Source organism: Crinia signifera, chromosome 8 (assembly GCF_055691185.1).
Source record: "Crinia signifera chromosome 8, ASM5569118v1, whole genome shotgun sequence".
NCBI lineage: Eukaryota > Metazoa > Chordata > Amphibia > Anura > Myobatrachidae > Crinia > Crinia signifera.
The window spans coordinates 49,830,447-49,854,303 of NC_139224.1; the positions used below are offsets into that span (position 1 = coordinate 49,830,447).

The following is a 23,857-nucleotide window of genomic DNA, read 5'->3' on the forward strand; positions in this document are numbered from 1 at the left end:
CCCACAACCCCGCTGCTCTATAAAAAAGGTACAGATGCCCGCCCACACCCCACCACCTCCGTCCAGTATCAGCAAAACCCTTGCCAATCAAAGCTCCAGTAAATCACTTTTTAATTGGGAACGCCAACAGGCGGAGCCCATAGATCGGGTGTGGTATATGAAGTCAACAATGTCTAGGTCAACCACAAAAAGATCAACATGCACTAGGTCGACACTGGTAGAACATCAACATAAGTCTTTTACGTATTTATTTTTTTGGTGTCAATGGCAACACCTAATCACATGGAACCCCAATAAGTGTACTCGTGCCGCTACTGCCGTGCCCGCCACACTATATGTGGAGTATGATTAGGAACGGTAAAGTATGAAAGGGTTAAAAACAAACAAATCCCAAATTAGGCCATGTCGGCCTTTTGACCAGATGTATGTTGATTTAGACATTGTGTCATCCATCACCGATTTATTTGGAGAATGGCCCCAATTTATCACCGCCTTTACACAATACAACCACAGGTGGTACCTATTTATTCAGGAGGATATCTTGAATATACGTTCCGCTAGGATTACACGAGATCTAAAGGAAGCTAGAACATACAGTTGGATTTATTTTCTACAGTGACTACAGGTAAATGATCTACACAAATTTACATAGAAATCTCCACATCAAAAGGTGTATTCTTTGCCTCAATGTATTGCTCTTGTTTCTAGTGTACTTTAAAAATTAACACAGTCAGTTAATTAGCACACAGTTAACTAAAGAATAAACTGGCCGTCTCACTGTGCTCCTCAGGAACAGTACACATCATGCAGACATAGGAAATCGGTGAATGGTGTATGAAATCACATTACTTGTCATAGTTTTCATCCAGTGTCTCGTACGAGTTCTTGTAACATTCTATCCTCTTCATGAAATCCTCTGAGGCCTCGTCATTGCTACAGTTTAAATAGTCCGGGCTGCCCAACTTTACTTGCTAAAAACAAAACAGTAGGAGACACCTGTGAGAGATGTGACTGCAGGGGAAGGTTGTAAGGCCTGTAAAGGGACGATGGGGGAAGCTATTAAATACAAGAACGCTTAAATAAGCAAACAACAACCAAGACTATTTACAAGTCTTTTCCTTCCACCTGTAAAAGAGCAGAAGTGCCAAATGTTGTGAACATAACCCAATACTCTATTCAGCAACACAGGAATGCAATCTCCAAAATGAAATAAGTATGGACTGGAAAAACAAATAATGGGGTAGATTTAATTCCCAGCACTGAGAGGGAGCTCCCGGAGCTATTTTAATCAGCGTGATGCCCAGTCCGAGGACGCCGGTTCTCGCAGGTGTTTAGTCGCAAGTGCCGGCATTTTTTATTTAAGTGCCTCCCGCAATGCATTAATCAGCCACCCTAGTTTTGTCAGATTTCTGATTACACCCCAGGAGGGGTGCGAGGAGAAATCGAATAGCTGGACTGGGCAGTGCGCTGGTAAGAATAGCTCTGGGAGCTCCCTCCCGGCCTATGCACATAGGACTGTATTGAATCGGCTCCAAGGAAATCTTGCCTTCTTTTGGGGTCATGACTTGTATTAGCAAAGGAGCGGAGAATCTATCTTACTAAAAAGTCATTTTTGTTAAACTACAGTCTTTATACCCTTTAAGAAAATTGGTGCAATCTCAATTAGCACTTGTTGTTATATATACGGTTTTCTCTAACATTTTAGGGTCATCTCTAATTTTCGCTGTAATACTTCATTGTATACAGAGGTAGGTGTCCTTAGGTGCTGCTACAAATATAGTAACACAGGAGGGTGCCCGCGTGTACTTGCATTCACCTCCAAATAAGAGCCAGTTGCTATATATTTGCATCGCTATCCAACTACAGCAAGCAGCTATACGCTGTGGTGGGAAACATCTCAGTAAGCATCAAACTAGCTTTACACTAACCAGGACTCCCAACGGTTGTCTATAAAAACACAAAATATTATAGTAACCAACGCTGTGTAATAGCAACAGTGACCTCTATAAAGCACTACACATAACAAGGACACAAGACATCCACCATTTGTAAAATGCATTGTAAAGTTTAGATTTCATTTTATACCCATTTAAACACAAGAAAAATGATTCAGTGTAAACTAAGGGTAGGCAAGGAAGGAAAAGAGGAAGCCAATAAACTTTCATCACCCATCAATTACGTATATGTACGTGGAGGTGGCACCCTAGAAATGTTTTTGACTTGTACTGCATGTTGTTGGAGGTCTGGCACCCAAATAGCACAATATTACCTACCAACGTTTAATCTATTCCTAACGTTTTCATCAGCCCATGCAGCACAAGCAAGAAGAGTGCCCGCTAGAATCTTGTAAACAAATAGGAAGTTATAATTTAAATCGCTTACCACAATGTTTTCTGCTATGACATCTGGGTCCACGCAAACAGATTCCACAAAGAATGTCTTCAGAGGGGAAAGTGAAAAAAAAAAGTTTCAATGCAGAACTAGCCCCAACTTATACATAGCTTTTGTTTTTAATCATTTTAATTGGGTCTTACTGGTTGTGAAAAAGGTAAAGCAACTCTCTCCCCCTAAAGCCCTCTCCCTCCTCCAGATGACAACTTTACACTTATTTAAACTTTAAGAGAAGAAATAATTCTGGGAAATGAGACTATGAGCAATAATACAGGTCTGTAAGACACATGTTGAGTCAGTCCACTTACTTTAAAACCATGCTGATCAGCAAATCTGAGTATGGTCTCCCGTCGCTCCCTTGTTGTGTTCGTTGCATCAAAAACCTGTTAAATTAAAACATTTGGGTGTGAATCTTTGTTCATCAGCTTTTATTTTACCATTTGAACAAGATACAACAAAATAAAAAATAAATTAAGTATAAAAAAAAAAAAAAAAAAAGGGAGTAACTTAACCAAACTAAAACTGTTTGGAGAACGCTAAATAAATACAGCAATCAGAACAAATGTACCCAGAATGCTGATTGGACGGTGTTGGCTCCTTTCCAATTTGGATTCTGGATACATTGCCAATGGCCGCTGAATTATCAGAGCTCTCCAGGGTGCTGAACCCTACAGATAAAATGACTGCACACCATGAATCGCAGGGGATCCTAGTGATCAACTGGGATGGCAGTTGGTTTCTCAAAATAAATTACTAGTGCAACGTTAAAGAATATATATATATATATATATATATATATATATATATATATATATAATTATTTTTTTTTTTTTTTTACTTTAAGTTCATTTTTTTTTACAAAATGATATGCAAACAGTATAATTTGTTTTATAATGCACCGTAAGGTTTTAAGCTATCTAGCACACCATAACAGAAAAAAATGGCATATTAAGAAGTACAATATTTTAAACATTAAAACCTGTATTTATAGTGAGAGTCATTAGTCACTAACAAACCCATATATAAAATGTGCACAGCTTATCAGAAGTGAAGGTAATAAGCTGGAACACAGAAGATGCAGATCGCCTTTTGCACACACGTCTTCCTGCCAATAAGATAGTAAATACAAAGTGCACTTTTTTATCCTGTAATAGCGAATGAGCAGGAACAATTCAATGTACTATAAAGTATGTGCTCGGTCTAGGTGCTTTAATTTAGATGCATTTGGACATGAATCTCGTATCCAATGCTCGCTGCATATTTTAATCTTTCCACAAGCAATGCAACATGGTTTTGCCAAGCAGTGCAAGAAATGTATGGATAATTGGTTCACCAGTGAAAAACGTTCTGAATGTAAACTGCCTTCAAAAGACATTTGAAACAAGAAACGGTGGATCCTTGGAAGCAGCAGTGATAGCTTAGGGCTGCTAAGGGGGGCTTGCGGAACAACAGGTGCTGCAAGCCACCCTTAATGGCTCATGACAGAGGCCAGGGATCCTCCGTCCAACAACCGAACTCCTTGGCCTCTTCTCTCCACCTAAATGGTGGTGACACACCTTCATTTCAGGAAACGGAGGGGGTCCCCACCCACAGACTGCAGCAAAGAGTCAATCACTGACAGTCTGCTGCCATCCTGCTACCTGCATACCAGGACCCGTTTACGCAAAGTTCTAATAATTTGACCTTTGCACATCCCATAGCAATCCGAATAACCACACAAGCTTTAATACACATGGGTGAGTGTTTGCCATTGTCAGAGAATCTCTAATTAAAAATCAACTGACTCCCCAATTAGCCACACCTGGTTGTGCCTTGGAAACATCATGCTTCATCCTTGCTAGGAACCCTCAGGGCAGAACAGATCTTTCAGATTCATCTGTGAACTCTGTGCAACAATGTAAAGAGCTGGGCTGATTTTTAAGCAATACCTTAGAGCAGAGTTTCACAACTTCAAACCCTCATGGAACCCCAACAGTGGATGTGCATGATGTTACCATTACTGCCTCACATCACAAAGGTGAATTGTTAAATTTTTTGGTCATCATACATCTTGTAGAATTTGAATTTTTTTAAGTGAAGAGAAATTTTGTGATAAACCCTATAGAGAATTATTGCATGCGAGCAATTGAATAGCTGTGATATAGCAAGACGTGGAAAAGGCTGAGCAGGTGTGATCATGGCGAATAGGATACACCCCTTAGCGTAATGGACATGCTACATAATATGGCAAGTGGAACACAAACAGCATGAAATAGAGGACTATCTCCTACTGCATAGCACAGCCCAGGAAGATACTTACTGCCACATGTCCACCTTCCTCTCCAAGGTACTTTCGGACATCATTTAAAGCCAGTAAGGCACACTGTCTGTGGACAAGGAGCATACACAATAGGTTTATTAACAAAACAGCATTTGTTGGTTCATAAGACAATGCTATGAAATAAAATGTAGTAATCATTGTAAATCTGCAGCTTTATGTCATGAGTAGCCACTAAACATATAGCCAACCCAATTTCTTTTTGTGTGTGTGAAAAATAGAAACCAAAAGCTATCAAGTGTTAACGTCTCAAAACCTGCCCCCCAAATAATGTATTTATTTATAAATATTTGTTTGCGGCAGGCAAGAATGAACAGAAACCATGCTTTCCAATTGTAAAGCGCAACGGAATATATAAGAAACTGTAAATAAATGCATTCTAGCCAATATAAAGAGGAGGAGTCACACACACACACATAAGGATGGAAATAATGTATTGGAGGCAAATAATCCTCTTATAGACATTTACATCTCAATCTATTATGGAGAAAAATGTATATCTTATGGAGACCAATATTATGTTAGGAGGCATGCAGTCTCCAGGTCAAAGATCACGTTCCAAGTGATGAAACGCATAGGTGCGTGACCTAGCGGGTGAGCAGTGCACATTGGGGCAGATGTATTAAGCCTGGCGAAGAGATAAACTGGAGATAAAGTGGAGAAAAAGTGGAAGAAGATAACACACCAGCCAATCAACTCCCAACTGTCATATTTCAAACACATTATGATTGGCTGGTGCATTATCTCCTTCGACTTTATCTCCAGTTTATCTCTTTACCAGGCTTAATACATCTGCCCCATTGTGTGGTGTTGTGCACAAGACACTTATGTACCAATAGATTTGTTTCGATACGAAGATTAACACATACACACACTACGGAGCACCCCTTTTATGGTTCGATAGAGAGCTAGCTACACATGCACACACACCCCAGTTAATAATGATCATTTAATATAACCAGTATCTCTCCTAATAAGGTTAAACATTAAACTGTGCCCCCTATAAAGATTCAAAAATATTTACCCATCAGAGAATTAATGTTAATTTCCCCCCTTATACCACTTTGACAAAAACATCGCCGGTCATTGGACATGATTGTGCAGCAAGCCGGTATGTGTGCTGTGGAAACGCATCCAATTGCAATATGCTGAGTCGACCCAGCATTTCAACCCAGCTAGCGAGCAGAGTTGAATATGATTTGCAGTGTAAACGAGTCGATGCTACCCGGGACCTATTAATTGCAATGAAATAGCCAAAGCTGGGAACACATCCATTAGAACAAAAGGACAGAGAAGAATGTCTTTTTTGTTGGCGCACGAAGAGAGGTTTTAAGAAGAAATGTATGAATTAAAAAGTTATACTTTATTTGATTAAATTTAAAATAAAACTGTCCAGTATGTGAAATATTCTATATGTATATATAAGTGTGAAAACCCTTTCTTAATTTCATGGGTTTTAATTAATAAATTACACTTTAATTGTGATCTGTGTCCTTTATTTTATATTAAATTATGTTAGGTCCTTATACACTAGGGAGTTTTACGGATTCTGTAAGGTCGTGGGTACGTTAGTCCTTAACTGTATTTATTAAATTACTCGTAGTCTATTATTTATAGTATTACTCCCTTGTGATGTTATTCTTAGATTGTTCTGTCATTGACTGTTTTGTGCGAGTTTTGATGCTTACAAGTGAATTTACTTGACAATTGTCACCCAATATCAATGTTTCATTTCTCACTCTATGTGTACTGAATGGGTTGAACCTGTTGTCTACTGTTGCCACCTTTGAGACAAATTATACTTTGTTGCTTTTAGCAATATAAGTAACTGTATAGTAATTGTACTTGAAATGAAAGTACAGAAGGTTGCTGTAGATCTTATTGTTGCTATTCCAATTCCTTCTATTAATAAGATAAATTATCTGTACAACTTCAATCCCTACAAATTGTTCTACATGTCTACCATATATCCACTTATACAGACTGACAGTAGTAGGATTTAAATTATCCAGCTGGTATTTCCGGTTATCCACTTCAATTTGTCAAATCTTATCTTGTGGGAGTTGGTAATTTTAATTTGACATGTTGCCAGCTTATGGTATTAATAATATTGCTGGTTATACAATCAATGTGGGAGAATAAGATTTTGTATAGATCTCACAATTAATTCAAGTATATTTAGTGCCAGCCAGTTTCACAAGATATAATTTTAATGCTGGTTCCACTATTTATAAATTGTGTTGCCGCAATCTTAATTTATTGCTGCCGGCTGAGCAACTTATATATATTGATAAAATTGAATTATCTGTGCAACTCCAATCCCTACATATTGTTCCACATGTCTACCATATATCCACTTATGCAGACTGACAGTAGTAGGATTTAAATTATCCAGCTGGTATTGCCGGTTATCCAATTCAATTTGTCAAATCTTATTTTGTGGCAATTGGTAATTTTAATTTAACATGTTGCCAGCATATGGTATTAATGATATTGCTGGTTATACAATCAATGTGGGAGAGTAAGATTTTGTATAGATCTCACAATTAATTCAAATATATATAGTGTGCCAGCCAGTTTCACAAGATATGATTCTAATGCGGGTTCCACTATTATAAATTGTGTTGCCGCGATCTTAATTTATTGCTACCGGCTGAGCAACTTATATATATGCTGAAGGCAATTGGTATTTCTAAGATCTTATTTCAATTTGTGGCAAGTTTCAGCAGGACAGATTTGTACAAATGTTACCCCTTTATTGGAAAGCATAGGAGGCAATTATGGCTGTTACTGCCTTTGCTTCAGCTTTATATGTATCGCTGATTCGCTGGGGTATGTTCTATAATTGAGTGCGTTATCTGTTGGTGTGTATCACCTCTTATATTATTGCAGGTGCACTCTTGTAAATTACCATACAGTATCTGCTGGTGTGTGTCACCTTATGCGCAGTTATTCTTTTATGGTTTTATTCACTAGAAAACATTTGTACAGTTGATTTTTGAATTTTTAAATTTTTTAAATATATGTGCACATATAAGTATGTCGATACTCCTGCTGTGTCGATACAGCTAACAAGGCAAGCGCAAATGTGCATTAGGTTTATATTAATTCTGCTTACACATATAGCGGTTATTGTAGATAAATCAGTGGTTATTCCCACTGTATTTATACAGTCTGGTAAAGCAGTTGCAGTATGTACATTAGTCTTACACTGGCTGTGCAGATATGGAGTGAGGTTCTTGCAAATAAATCAATCGCTACTGCTGTTATATTAATACAGCTGGCAGAGTGAGTGCAATTGTGGGTTAAAATTGCACTGATGCTGCGCACACATATGATGATATTAGGCAAATTTAGAAGCCACTATTCCAACTATAACTCCTGCTCAGAACACATCCATTAACCTGGCAGTGGAAATAGGGTCACAAGCCGGGTCACACCAGTGTACAAAATCACAGGTGCGACTGAGCTGTTTGGTATAAAAGCAGCATTATTTAATATGTAAACATTCACCTCCGTGTAAGCTTATTGTGATTCCATACCCTATTGGCCAGATATTTATATGGCCTTTTTGACTAAGGGCAGTATTCAATGAGAAAAGTTCTCCGTGTTTTGTGGAGAATTTGTGCTTTGTTCGCCTTGGACGGAGCATTTTGCTCTCCAAAAGCGAGCAACCCTATTCAATGTGAAATATTCTCCGTCTTTTTAAGTGATTTTCTCCGTCTCTCTCCGTGTAGCAATTCTCCATCTTTTGATGGAGAGCTGGAATGTGAACTTTTGAACGTAAAGGTTTTTTTTTTTAAATTTTGGTGTCAAAAAAATCAGGTTTTTTTTCCTGTGAAGGGGCATGTTATTTTTATTCATGTGCTTATAGCACATGAATATATATTTAATATTAAAAAATATATGGTACTTGTTTCCTAGCACGGCCACAATCTTCTTGGTCGTGTGCCTTAACTTTAAGGCACACGATGCCCCCGATGGACCCGATTTTCTTTAAAATCAGGTCCATTTTACCGTCAAATGGAAAATCGGGTCCATCGCGTCGGTCGTGTGCCTTTAATAAGGCACACGACGCGACCGACGCGATGGACCCGATTTTCCATAGGCTTCAATGTTAAAAATATTTTAACATTGAAGCCTATGGAGAAATCGCGTCCATCGGGTCCATCGCGTCGGTCGCGTCGTGTGCCTTAACATGGCACACGACGCGACCGACGCGATGGACCCGATTTCTCCATAGGCTTCAATGTTAAAATATTTTTAACATTGAAATCGCGTCGGTCGTGTCGGTCTTGTGCCATTATAATGGCACAAGATAAGATGGACTTGATTAAGTCCATCTTAACATAGTAATCAATGGGAAATGGGCCAATATGGGCCATTTCTCATTGTATATGGCCCCGTCATGCCCCCCCATTGTAAACGCCACCCCACTATCGACGGCAACCCGAAGCGTGGCGAGCGCAGCGAGCCCGCGAGGGGCGGCGGTGCGCGTCCTCCGACCTTTTCATTCCCCTACTATCCACGTCGGCGTGGAGGTGAGAATAGAATAGTGTGGCGAGCGCAGCGAGCCACCGAGCCCGAAGCGTGGCGAGCGCAGCGAGCCCCGCGAGGGGACGCGTATAACTTCACAGGTATACGCGTCCCCTCGCGGGGTTTGCTGCACTCGCCTCGCTGCGCTCGCCACACTATTCTATTCTCAACTCCACGCCGACGTGGATAGTAGGGGAATGAAAAGGTCGGAGGACGCGCACCGCCGCTGCTCGCCACGCTTCGGGTTGGCGTCTATCGTGGGGTGCGGTGTACGCCATTAAATTTGGGGGGGTTGGGAATATTTTACATTGAATGCAATGTAAAATCGGGTCCCAGGGACCCGATTTACATAAAAAAAAAAAAAAAAAAATCGGGTCCAAAATCGGTCGGTCGCATCGCATGCGATGCGATCGACCCGATTTTTCCGACACGACCACCCCGATGTAAATCGGTGTGGCCGTGCTAGGAAACAAGTACCAAATATATTTTTTTACATTTTTTTTTTTTTTTTACACAGTGCAGCCAGCAGGGGGCCCGAGCCGCTCATTAGATATTCATATATTCACTGCACCCGAACGTAACTATGCACGAACGGTGCAGTGAATACTGGGTCCCCCGCTGGCTATAGGGGGGTGCAGCCTGGGTCCTGGAGAGCCCCCCTCCCCTCCACAGTCCTCTGGAGCAGCCAGGGAGACTTTAATCTCTCTGGCTGCTTCCGGCTCCCTGAAAGCTTCCTGCTCCCTGCAGGGGTTAAGACTCGCCGCGAGTGGCGGCGAGTCTTAACCACATTGAATAGAGGGAGCAGGAGTGGCAGCGAGCCCTCCGGAACACGGAGAGTGCATGGAGAGCGAAATAAAACGCTCTCCATGCACGGAGAACTTTTTCATTGAATACTGCCCTAAATGCTGACAGTTTGGCCATTTGTAAACAGTTGGCAGTTTGGAGATCAGTTTCAAACTTCAGAAAAATGTTCATATAACACTGTGCTTAGTATTATAATTGTATTTATAAGGCGCCACAAGTGTTTCGCAGCGCCGTACAAAGGAACAATACAGGGAGACAAAGCTTGGCATAACATTGAATAAATAACAAGAATACAGTACAAATAAAGAGCGCCACAGTTCAATACACATTACAGCTTGGATATAAGTAGTGAGGACTCAATCACCATACAACTAGAGGCTAGATGCCAATGATGGAGATGAGTATGCGGACAAAGATGGTCACTGAGTGTTTGAGTATAGGAGAGCTGTGAGTGACATGTGAAGAGAAGAGGGCTTTGACAACAGGAGGGAAGAGGGCCCTGCTCGGAGGAGCTTACAATCTAGTAGGAAGGGGAGACAGACCGATTACAAGAGGTGCAAGCAAGTGGGTGGTGGTTAGATAGCAGGATGTAAACAGTCAAGGGGTCGGAGAACCAGCTGGTTTATGCAGTGGGAAGGGTATGCTTTGATGAATAGGTGAGTTTTCAGTGCCCGTTTGAAGCTTTGCAAGGTTGGGGAGAGTCTAATGGAGCGAGGGAGTGCGTTCCACTGAAGGGGTGCAGCACGGGCAAAGTCCTGTACTCTAGCATGGGAAGCAGTGATCAGGGTGGAGGAGAGACGACAGTCGTCAACCGACCGTAGAGGGCGGGAGGGTGTATGAATGGAGATGAGGTTAGAGATATATGGAGCAATGGAAGTAGAGATGGCCCTGTATGTGAGTGTGAGGTGTTTGAAGAGGATTCTGTAGGGGAATGGAAGCCAGTGCAGATTTTGTTGAAGGGGAGTGGCAGAATTAGAGCGGCGGGAGAGGAAGATAAGCCTGGCTGCAGCATTGAGGACAGATTGGAGAGGAGTCAGTTGGGATTGAGCGAGGCCGGTGAGGAGAATATTGCAGTAGTCGAGCCGTGAGATGACCAATGAGTGGATGATCAGCTTAGTTGCACTCTGTGAGAGAAAGGGCCTGATGCGAGCAATGTTGCGTAACTGGAACCGGCAAGAATGGGCCAGGCTTGGATGTGGGGTGCAAAGGAGAGGGAGGAGGAGTCAAGAGTGACATCCAGGCAGCGGAGTTGGGGAACGGGGGAGATGGTGTTGTTAACAGTGATAGAGATATTAGTAGCGTGCATAGCTCTGGGTGGGGGAAAGATAATGAGTTTGGTTTTGTCCATATTCAGCTTCAGAAATCGCTCAGACATCCAGGTAGAGAATGGGTCCCCCCCCCCCCCTCTCACACTTGGGAGGCTGAATGTCCAGCAGATCCAGGACAGAGGTAGCTTTGTACATAATCTAGGTCACAGGACTGGGATCTGACAGGCCCCAGAACAAAGATCTGCCGTTTAGCACAAAGCAATTCTTTCTGGTTTCCTCAAGCACTTAACATACACACACTGGAAGGGTAGTTGTAATTAACATAAAAGGATCATTAAAAGAAAGGAAGGTTCATAGCTGGCACTACAAATAGTGCCATTTGCAACAATCATTGACAAAAGGAGTCTTCTATATCCATTATTCCTGCAGCAGAAGTTAAGTGATTACAAAGATCATTTCCACTTATGCTGCATTACTTAATATTCTGTGTTAGGGTTCAGTTGTCACTGTTTAGTTCCACGGCTGCCCACATTTCCAAACAGCAGCAAATACCCTGATCACAAACAGCCCAGGAGCAGAGATGTATTCTGCTGAGCACACGTATGGAATGTTCAGTGTATGCATTGTCATGTTTATGCTCCATATAAATATTATGACTCTTTATTGTAGTACCATTACCTAGTTCAAGAACTATGCTCACTATGGGGCAAGCAAAAGGTGAGGATTTTTTTAATACAGTATGTTACTTATAAGATAGTGTCCATGCAACAGACTAACTGGCCACATGCATGGGTGGCCAAATCAGCTCTAATCCAGCTGTTTCTCTATAGGCGTAGCCCAGATTATGGCCGTGATTTATATGTAATCTGTTCTAAGACGTACCCCCACATGCACGGCAACATTTTACCAATGGCCCAATAGCATCTGAAATTCTGAAGTGTGTGGACAGCAGAACAGGACCATTATTAGTAACAGGCTGTGCTACAGACTGGCAATAAGACCGTGTTCAGTCTGAAATAGAGCATACTGTATGTAAAATTTTGGGGGGGGGGGGAAATAAAAATATAAAAAACATACATAGTGTGGAGGGGACAGCATCTTTACACATGAATAAATGTGAAAGATCCTGTCCAGGTTTTAAAGCAGCAGCATTAACCCTTTGAGTGGTGGGTTTTGCTGGGGCAGGACAAACCTACCAGGGCAGGTTTGTCCTGGCCCAGTAAAACCCACCACAGATCGTAGGAGGCCCCACCCCCCTCACCTTCGCTCTGGCATTTGAATGCTGAGCTCCCCTGCTGCCGCTACCCCAGCCACCAGAAGTGACCACAGGAGGCAGGCTTGGGGATGTTTGCGGCGGTTCAGAAGGATTCGGGCGGCTGAACTCCTGAGCACTCCCAAGTTCCCCCCGAACATCCCCGTACCTGCCACCTACATCACTGCTGTAAAGTGAATGGCAGCTGGGGAAGCGGCAGTGGTCGGGGGAGCTCCGGCGTACGATCGCCGGAGCAGAGTTGACGGGGCTACGGTGGGGACCACTGGAGCATTCTGAAACGTTTGAACTATGCTGTGATTACCTGTATGCTGATTGCCTATGCTGTGTACCTAGTATGCCGTGACTTTCTCCAAAACCAAAAGACCAGACTTCATCTTGATCCAGTGTATGTGATTCCTTGTCCCAATAGCTATCGGCATGAGTTTGTGGTTGGACTACAGGGCCTTGTGCAGCCAACGTTGTGCATAAAGGACAAGGTACCCGATTCTGGTTGCTTAATGGGCAAAACTATATGCACTGCAGGTGGGGCTGATGCAACATGTTCAGAGAGAGTGTTAACAGTGTACAAGAAAGGGGGTGTAGATCCGCACAGACTAGTAATCTGTATGTTTATTTATTTATTTAGAAACCAACTTGTAAAAACTACTTGAAGGAATAATTTCTGGTAGTTGTATGGTTGGCGGTGCGCCCAGCGTTTAGAATCAATGGTTACACACTGGGATTTTTGTCAGAAAGAGACTGACAAAGAAAGAAAAAACGCTTTTAGGGCGCACTCCTTTAAATTTGAATGAATTCAATGGTTATTTTAAGACATAACTTTTATTAAAGACTTTTTAAAAAGAATGGCACAATTAATTAGATAAGTGGTTTAAAAATGTAGTGTGATCCTTAAACAGATATTGTTAAGGAATGGTAATTGTTTTATCACACTTTAATTTTTCATTTATGCACTGTATTATCAAAGATACAATTACCAGTGAACATAGGCAGTAAAATGATTCAGCTCCCCCTAAATGTATATAATCTTGTGCTATCATTGCACCGTAGGTATACCTAAAATGGTTTACCAAGGGAGGAAAAAAGGGGAAATCACAGCCTCAGACATATATACTCTCTAATAGAGACTCACTCTGGCAGTCACAAATACAGATATTTGGATTGAGATGGCGGCTCGCTTCCCTCGTGTGAACAGCGTAGATCCTGCCTTACCACCTACAATAAAACGCATATTGTTCCATTGTTTCCATTCTTTGATGTAAAATCCACTAGCCAACAGACTCCTTGAAACGGCTACAAACCTATACATTACTATGCATATTGTCTCAAACCACTAGCTTGGCATACTTAATGCTTTAGTGGGAACAAGCTCTTGTTTACTACCATATAACTGTTCATGTTATAGACTCACTTTCGAATTTTCTGTCCCTCTTCATTTTCCGGAAGAAAAAATTCAAAAGACCTGAAAGACTTCACGAGATCCCTGCGGTACTGGCCGACATTAAACTCTGCAAGACAGAAGCACACTGTGAGCAATGACAGCCAATTTGGTTAATTTAACAAAAACCTTCTCCAAAATACTTAAGTCCCATCCCTTTACAGATACAAGTAAGGACTACAACATAAACATCGGTGCAAATCCACTTTTAATATACAAGATCACTCCTCACAGGACTTCTACACCTTCCTTTTAACACGACAGGAAAAAAAAAAAAAAACACCATCAACTCCTGTATGTAAATAAATTCTGGGGAGTTGGAGAGTTTACATACATAAATAAGACAATGCATGTTTTTGTACAACAGTCTACTGGGTGATAACACAGTTATAACAGGTGATTTATTTACACAGTAATAGTTTATCAACAAATAAAATAAAAATCACCTGCAGCGCTCTGTAATACGTAAAAGCGACAGCTTTAAAATGTGCCAACTTGTTTGATGATAAGTAGAGTTATAAGAAACCAGGATTCAGAGCTATGCAGTCCATCGAGGGTGCACTTAACATGGATTTATTTGTGCACCCTCCCAAGATGTAAACAGAAATACAGTATGCATTCACTGCACCCTCTGGGTTTAAGTAAATAAACAGCGCTAGACCGCAGGTTCTCAAAGTCAGTCCTCAGGGCCCCACAGACACAAGTGAAAAAATTAGTGGTGGATTTTTTAAATGTGTCAGACAGTAGTGGGTGCTCCTGTCGGGAGACCTGGAAATCGTGAACTGTTGGTGGTCCTCGAGGACCGACGTTGAGAACCACTGCTCTAGACTCTTAACCCTAGAGCTAGAAGCCCAGTTATCTGAACTGCCCCCAATATTTTGTACTTGTACAATAGTAAGAGTGAGAACTATTCCAAAAGGTCTGATAACGAACGTTGGAATTAGAAATTTGTCACATCACCACTTTTAATTAGTTTGCTCGTCCAAAAAAAAAGTATGAGCGTAAGGAAATAGTTTGCGGCGTGCAGGTGCATTTTCTTATATGGACATTGCTTTGAGGAGACAATTTTGCCAGAGAGAGGGTATACCAACCATAGTGTTCACGCTAGGCTGCTTTAGCCGGGCGCTGCGCCCTGCCCGATTTTTAAAGTGAAAAATGCACCCTGCCCCTCTGGCAGCACCCCGCTAAACCAGCCTGCCTTTGTCCCCGCTGTTTTGACCGGGGAAGCCCGGCGCCGCTGTACATAGCGATGCCCGGCACTTCCCCGGCAGTTTACAGCCTTCCGGGTGGCCGGGTCCGCCCCCTGTGCATGACGCCGCCGGCCGCGCCCGCCCCTGTGCATGACGCCGCCGGCCGCGCCCACTCCTCTGCGTGATTCCGCCGGCAGGGCACGCCCCTTTTCGTCACGGCGCGGCCCGGGCACGCCCCTTTTGTGACGTTGGTGGCCCGGGCACGCCCAAAATAGTGACTTCGGCGTGCCCGGTCCGACCTGCCCGCCCTAGTTCCTAGAAGGAACACTACAACCACCAAGGTTTAAGACATAAAATAAGACAGGATATTGGAGGATCAACCAGTTAAAGATTTACCTGGGTCCGACATGTCACAAGATGGGAGCCTTGTAAACATGGATTCCGAGGAGGAGTGAGCCAGTAATATCAACTCCAAAGTTTCTTAAATGTTAAAACTCCCTCTAGCAAATATCTCAAGCATGACTCCAGTCTCATTGTGATGAAGGCAGAACGCTAAGACTGCAGGACTTTGATAGCAGCCAGCATTGTGCCAGCGGCCAGAAAATAAATAAGATAGTTGCGTAACAGGATGCCATATCTAATCAAATCAAGTGTATGCCCATTACAGAATATATGCTCAGCTCAGCCTAAAATCCTGTAAAATAGGGGAAGGAAGGAAGGGGGGGGGGGGGGGGGGTCAAGTCGCAAGTCTAGAATACATTGGTCATTGAGAAGAAACACCAATGTATTACCAGCCAGAGGGTTCTTTTGCACGTAGGCACCAGGTAAGACAGACAACCAGTTATTCTTCTGGTGAACTACAACTCCCAACATGAGGCAAAGAAACATCTTAACCTATGTTAAAGAATGGTGAAACGAAACACATGGCAATTACACAAAATACTTCTCATATCATTGCACTTCAGGGTAAAGTGATATCCAAGTAGCAGCGGTAATTTACATCTGCTAAATGGAGCCATCCTATTAGCCATGCTGCTTCCACTCAAACACTGGCACTTATTGGGGATTACAGCACACAAAAAAAGACAAAATCCCTGAGAAGCAGCACTCCTAGTCGTGATAACTCATGGGTCCATAAATTTATACCAGATCCCACGTGTTATCACCCAAAAACAGTTCATTTTTTTTTGTCCAAAAAAAAAAAAACATAAGGCCCCTTTTGGATAATAAATTAGGATATTGCCTAAAATGTCCTTTAGACAAAACATTTTTAACCCCTTCCTGACAGAGCTAGTTTTTGCGTTCCTGACAGAGCCATTTTTTTCAAATCTGACATGTCTCACTTAAGTGGGGATAACTTTTTTTTGCTTTTACTTATCCCAGTGATTTTGAGATTGTTTTTTCGTGACACATTGTACTTCAAATTAGTGGTAAATTTGGGTCGATACAGTCTGTGTTTTTTTGTGAAAAATACCAAAATGTCGTGAAAAAATGGAAAATTTAGCGATTTGCAAAATGTTAAATTTTCTGCTTGTGAGACAAATAATCATACCACTCAAAATAGTTAATAACTAACATAGACCATATGTCTACTTTATGTTGCCATCATTATTTCAACTTCCTTTTAATTTTTTTGGACACTAGGAGGCTTCAAATATGAATAGCAAATTCTCAAATTTTCAAGAAAATTTCAAACACTGATTTTTTTAGGGACCAGTTCAGTTCTGATGTGACTTTGAGGGACTTGTATGTGAGACACCCCCATAAATGATGCCATTTCAAAAACTGCACCCCTCACAGTATTCAAAACAGCATTTTGGAAGTTTGTTAACCCTTTAGGTGTTTCACAGGAATTAAAACAAAGTGTAGGTGAAATTTCAAAATTTCATTTTTTTTGCAGATTTGCAAATTTAATACATTTTTCTAAGGAACACAGTACATTTTACTAGAGAAATGTGACTAAAAATTGATTCCCCCAATTCTTTGGTTTTCATAAATATCCTATATGTGGCCCTAGTGTGCACGGTGACCAAACCACAGGCTTCATAATAGAAGGAGCACCTACTTGATTTTGGAGCCTCCTTTTTATGAGATTATTTTTTAGGAACCATGTAGGTTTCTAGGCACCATAAGATGCTAAAAGTTAGGTACCCCCCCACAAGTGACCCCATTTTGCAAACTACACCCTTCAGGGAATTCATCTAGGGGTATAGTGTACATTTCAAACCCCCAGGGGTTTCACCAATTTTGATACAACTGGGCAGTGAAAATGAAAAAAATAAATTTTTCATTTTCACAGCTCAGTTGTATCAAAATTGGTGAAACCCCGGGGGGTTTGAAATGTACACTATACCCCTTGATGAATTCCCTGAAGGGTGTAGTTTGCAAAATGGGGTCACTTGTGGGGGGGTTCCACTGTATGGGTGTTTCGGGGGTCATTCAACCAGAATCTGTGCTGCAAAATCCAAAAATCACTCCTTCCCTTCTGAGTCCTGCCATGCACCCAACTGGTATTTTTTGGTCACACATGAGGCATTGCCGTACTCGGGAGAAATTGGGGCACAGATTTTGGGTGCTTTGTCTCCTTCATTCCTTGTGAAAATGAAAAATTTTGAGCCAGATCTGCATTTTTGTGTAAAAAAATGTAATTTTTTACACAAAAATGCAGTTCTGGCTCAAAATTTTTTATTTTCACAAGGAATGAAGGAGACAAAGCACCCCAAAATCTGTGCCCCAATTTCTCCCGAGTACGGCAATGCCTCACGTGTGACCAAAAAATACCAGTTGGGTGCATGGCAGGACTCAGAAGGGAAGGAGTGATTTTTGGTGGCGGAATGAATGGTGGGTGCTATGTCGCATTAGCAAGACCCCCGAAGCACCAATACAGTGGAACCCCCCCACAAGTGACCCCATTTTGGTCACCAGCTTTGGGAGGGGGGCTGGCGCTGCGGCTGGCGGGGGGGTGGGAGGGGTGCTGGCGCTGCGGCAGCCGGGTGGGTGGGAGGGAGGGGGGCTGCCGGGTGGGAGGGGGGGGGGGGCTGGCGATCGTTGGTGATCGGTGCGGTATACGCACACACACACACACACACACACACACATATATATATATATATATATATATATATATATATATATATGTGTGTATATATATATATATATATACACACATATATATATATATATATATATATATATATATATATATATATACATACACACACACACACACACATATATATATATATATATATGTGTGTATATATATATATATATATATATATATATATACACACACACACACACACACATTTGCACATTTTTTTATTTTATTTTATTTTTAACTTTTCCAGCAGCAGCATGATGCTGCTGCTGCTGCTGCTGCGGGGGGGAGGGGGGAGGAGGGGAGCGCAGCGTGCGCTCCGGACGTAGCGGTTGAGCCGCTGGAGCTGCTGCTGCTGCCGGGTGAGTGCCCGGCGGGTGGGAGGGGGGTGCTGCCGCTCGGTGGTGATCGGTGCTGCACCGATCACCACCGTTTTCTGTGTTACCGAGCGGCTTAGCCGCCGGTAACACAGGAAACGCTGTGATTGACTGTTCAGATTTGAACAGCCAATCACATCGATCGCCGACCGGGGGGGGCACCCCTGCCCCCCCTGGGCGACGAGGGGGGATGTCTGCTGTCAGGGACAGCAGACATCACCTAACTGTCACTGCGTCTCTAGACGCAGTGACAGTTAGAAACCATGACGTACATTTATGCCATGTGTCGGGAAGTACTTCCCGACCATGACGTAAATGTACGTCAAATGTCGGGAAGGGGTTAATTAGCACTCCAAAAAGTACATTTATCTAGTACCAAGCCACAAAACACAAAGTAGAAAATTAATTCGAAGAGTACCTACCTTTGGTTGGTACGCCAATCCAGTTTAAGTAGCGAGTCAACTTTTTGGAGATGTAGGTTTTGCCTCGTGCAGGGAGACCAACCATTACAATGAGGGTGGGGCAATTTGTCATACATACTGTGAGGAAACAAAAATAATGAGACACGGTCAGAAGAGCACAAAACAAAAACGTGAAAGTAGTACGTGGGTGTATTTATATATATCAGTAGACAATTGCCAAATATACTATAAAGAAGGTCACTAAAATAAACTATGCAACAATTATTAATCCTAATAAAGAAAAAAAAAAAACCTTGTAATTTAGGCAGGGACGCTATGGGTTTCTCTGTCTGTAAAAGCAATGCAGAACAGTGGGGATGCAACGTAATACCGACATAAACTACTGTTCATTAAACAGAAATACCATTGGGGGCCCTTTAAAGAGCAAGACTTAAGTGACACAATACAATAAGATAGTAGGTGGCATAGTTATGACAATGTCACCCATTCACAAGTAAAACACATCTAGCCAATATCAGTCAGGAATGTTGAATAAAAGTCCAGCAGTGCTTTAGTTGGGTCAGTCTTGGTGGGTGATTTTGAGCTGAAAGCCACTCAAAACATCAAGTTTGAGCCTCTTTCAGCTCAAAGCCGCCCAGTGTGTATGGCCCGGCGATGAGGACGGCTTTGCATATAGAGCATATTCCCACTATAGAGTGGGAATATGCACAAAGCATGGCGAGCTGACACCTTACACTTAAATGGTGTCTATGTCGACATAGACACCAAAAAACATTAAAAACTCATGTCAACCATTTCAATGTGCCAACCTAGTGACTGTTGACCATTAGTGGTCGACCATTTATCATAACCAACAATGCGCGTGCCATTCCTTCACAAAGACGACGGTACACAATACAAATAACCAGTTGCCACCATTTGTATGACGCAGTCGGTGTCCTTCTCCCATCCTGCCGAATATAACAGCACCTGTTCAGTAGTGATTGCTAACATTCTATTGCATTAAATTCAGTTTTCATACAGAGCAGTTTTTTACTTCTGTTTCTCCATCCGTGTCGACACTTCACTTGCTAAATAGGGATTAAGAAATGTCCTTTTTGTGGCAATAAATATCCCTTGTTAACCCCCACTACAGTTTTATATGCATTGGTGTCCGTAAAGTGCAAATAACGGAACAGCCGCAGTATCCCGGCCTGATCTGCCTCACCATGGAATACCGATCAAAGGTTAACTGTCAATAGCCACATAAAATATTATTCCGACGAGTGCGCAACACCTCTTTATTACATACTAATCTTCTGTGGAAAATGCTGCAAATAAACAGGCTTATCTGATGACGGCACCGATGCCTAGCATAGATATATATCTGTAGAAAAGCAATTCATCTGAAACCACCAAAACAGGAGGTGATTTTTCAAGGTTGCAGATGAACATGCTGGCTTCTGGGTGATACTGGCATTAGCCTGTCTATGTACTGCAGGGAAGCGATGTCATTAACCAAGAAATGGATGACTGGTTTCCTACCGCAAATCATTTATCTGCTCACCTGGGTCAGATGTACCAAGTTTGAAAAGTGATAAAATGTAGAGTGATAAACAACCAGCTACTTACGGTCATGTCACTGGCTGGGTTTGAAAAATGACAGGTAGGAGCTGATTGGAGGTTTATCACTTTTTAAGGCTTAGTTTATCTTGCCCCTTGGCATCAAACAATAAACCGGCAATATTTATTTTATTTTGAGAATTGTGGTACAAATTAAAATGCTGGATGACTGTCCGACAATTGGCATCCCGACAGTCAGTATACCAACATTGGAATCCCGACTGCCGGTCCCCCGACAGGGGGAATCCTGATTGACAGGGGCTACTCTCCCTTGTGGGGGTCCACGACCCCCATAAATGGAGAATAGAACCTGTTGCAAGCGCTGCGAGCCCACAAGGGGCTTATTTGCACTCGCCCCCGTCGCAGCACTGGCAGTTTGGATTCCAATGTTGGTATACTGACTGTCAGATTCACGATTGTCAGGCAGCCATATAACGCTCAGTTAAAGTACCAGATGCAAACATTTAAAATGTAGCGTACTTTAAAATGTGAAATGCAGATTGTGCTGAAAATGTCCTGCTGCAGGGCGAAGCAATTCAATAACCTGCGCTACCGAGTCATCAGGCAGCTATACGGGCGATGCATGCGTCACCATATACTTTATATACTGGTAGTGTTACCCCTCCATGCAAGCAGGGGTATGGATTATAGTGTAGACAGAACTAAGGACGACATGCATTGGGCCGGCCACTGAAGGTCAGCATGGGCTTCGGTCAACACCTTAGAAGGTCGACATTGGGGTTGGGTCAACATGGGTTTTTCAAGTTTTTGTCCCGAATGTCGACTTATTCTGGGTACACACCAGGACGACTAGGGCCCGATCCCCACAATCTAGATCCAATTCCGATCAATTGGATGTAGATTGTGTGCTGATTGGGCCCTTTTCTGACCTGCTGTGGACCGATACCGATCCGATGCGCGGTCCCGTGGGTCGGTCGGTCGTTATTGAGATCCTACCTGCTGCAGGTAGGATCTCAATGACGACCATACAGCCGGGTGCGGGTCGCCATCGGACCCGCTCACGGTGCACATCGTGAGCGGGTCGTGCCCCCCCGCGTCACCGTGAGCGGGTCGGACGAGACACTGACGACCCGCTCACGATGTGCATCGTGAGCGGGTCGTCCTGGTGTGTACCCTACAATAGACACAGTATCAGTGCACCGCGTTCCCTCGCATGGCTCGCCATGCTTTCGGCACACTATTCTATTTTCCCACCACGCCTTAGTGGATGGCAGGGCATGAAATACCGCCTGTCAGCACATGTCGGCTCAAAAAAAAAACTGAACAACCAATGTCAACCTTTTGACTGTCGACCTAGCCCATGTCGACCTTCGGAGGTGTTGCTCTAGCCTATGTCGACCTTACGTCTGTCAAACGAATGACCGTATACCGCAAGCAGTCCTTATTGTATTAGTTTATTTACGAATTACTTTAATTGTGAGCTTGCAGCAGGGCCCTCTTACCTCCAAGTCTGTCTGTTACCCAGTTTGTTTTATCACGGTCTACAATTGTAAAGCGCAACGGACTCTGCTGCGCTATATAAGAAACTGTAAATAAATACTTAGTAAGATGGCAGTTCTACTGAAAAAGGGATGTTGCCCATAGCAACCAATTAGAACTTACTTAATTATTTAGCACCTTCTAGAAGGGTGTGGTATATTTGCCCGACAGTCGGGATTCCGACAATCATTAGTCAGACATTGGAATCCCAACTGCACAGTGTGGGGAGCGCAATGAAGCCCCTTGCGGCCACATATTTTAATTCTCCCTCTATGGGGGTCGTGGACCCCCACGAGGGAGCAGTCGGGATTCCGACGTCGGAGGAATGACTGTCGGAATCCCGACTTTCGGGGAGCCGTCCGGCATCCTTCTAGAATATAAGATAGAATCTGTTTGGTTGCTTAAAGACATATAAAAATCAGACTTCCTAGCTCTATAATATGCTCACAAGTACAAACAGATTAAATCAAATTGTCAAATGCACATGCTAATGACATGCAGTTATTCTTAGGACACTGGCATCTACTCAGACTGCCCAAGAGCACTCATGTGCAATAAATACAAGTGGATGAAGTAGCAACTCTCCCAAACACAAGTAGCACCAGGAGCAGTTATGGGTCATTGCAAACCGTGGTCTTTATTGCCTGGTTACTGCCTTGCCCCCGGTGAATAAAATCCTAGTTTCAGCCCTGACAACATACAGGCTTGACCGCATTGCACAACTGCGCACACACACACACACACACTCCAGAACTAAAGCCACTGCCTAGTGAACGGAATTCCAACCCCCCCAACCCATTACCATAGAAAAAGTTATACAAACAAAAGGTCATTACAATTTACACAAAAGGTGTCTCTGCTGTGTCACATTTCTCTGCATGGTCACACAGTGGGAATAATTTGAGAATTCACAATCTGATTGATTTTCAAATGACTGTGCATGCATATCGCAAATAAATATCTGTAAACAGAGCAGTCGCAGTTTGATTTATAGGAAGCCAGCGTTTAGGGGCATAAACATGGCATTTTTGAGGTATGTGTGTGAAGCCACAGGCAGTTTTTTGTTTTACATCAGAAATGACCACTTCCAGTCAGTTCTTTAGCAGATGGAAAAAAATATTTAATAGTTCAAGTTTTGCAAATGGATCTATGAATGAAATTCGAATCGCTATTTGCGATGGGAGTTATTCTATGGATGGACGCTTCTTAATTACAGGCAACAGCTTTTTGTCTAATTAGCGATCCATGCATGTTTAACATCTGTGTGAGCACTCTGTGCAGTACTGTAATTTCTCTATGTAGGCAATGCATGCATGAGCCACTTCTGTATGGCAACTACCCAAGTACTATGTACTTCTCTGCATGGAAACTGAATGCTGCTAATATTGTATTTTTTTTGTGGGCATTACTACTTTTCTTTATGGGCAATGGCCGTGCTAATGCTCTATGTGGAAGTAGCAATGTACAATGGTGTCACTGCATGGTATGTGGTAAAGAGCCAATGCCCAATGCTTTTTGGGCAATGGGTGAGCCGCCATCCCACTGCCCTACACAGTCACTGCATGTATGTAAATGGCTGTAGGAAGTGCCACAATTTGCTACTTTGCATGCTACTTTCTCTTTGTGGACACTGAATGTATCA

The 23,857-nt window shown here is 42.6% G+C and overlaps 1 protein-coding gene across 5 annotated transcripts in view; it reads right to left on the bottom strand.

Annotated features, from left to right (window-relative positions):
• The window catches only part of PFKFB4 (6-phosphofructo-2-kinase/fructose-2,6-biphosphatase 4), an 84,611-nt gene that overhangs the window by 15,155 nt on the left and 45,599 nt on the right, over positions 1-23,857 (bottom strand). For all 5 annotated transcript variants that reach the window (XM_083156330.1, XM_083156334.1, XM_083156331.1 and 2 more), the window contains 6 exons: positions 19,114-19,230; positions 13,998-14,094; positions 4,691-4,757; positions 2,700-2,774; positions 2,383-2,439; positions 850-971 (listed from right to left, as the gene is read on the bottom strand). In XM_083156330.1, the coding sequence (XP_083012456.1) occupies positions 850-971; positions 2,383-2,439; positions 2,700-2,774; positions 4,691-4,757; positions 13,998-14,094; positions 19,114-19,230 (535 nt within the window). The remainder of the gene's footprint in view (positions 1-849; positions 972-2,382; positions 2,440-2,699; positions 2,775-4,690; positions 4,758-13,997; positions 14,095-19,113; positions 19,231-23,857) is intronic.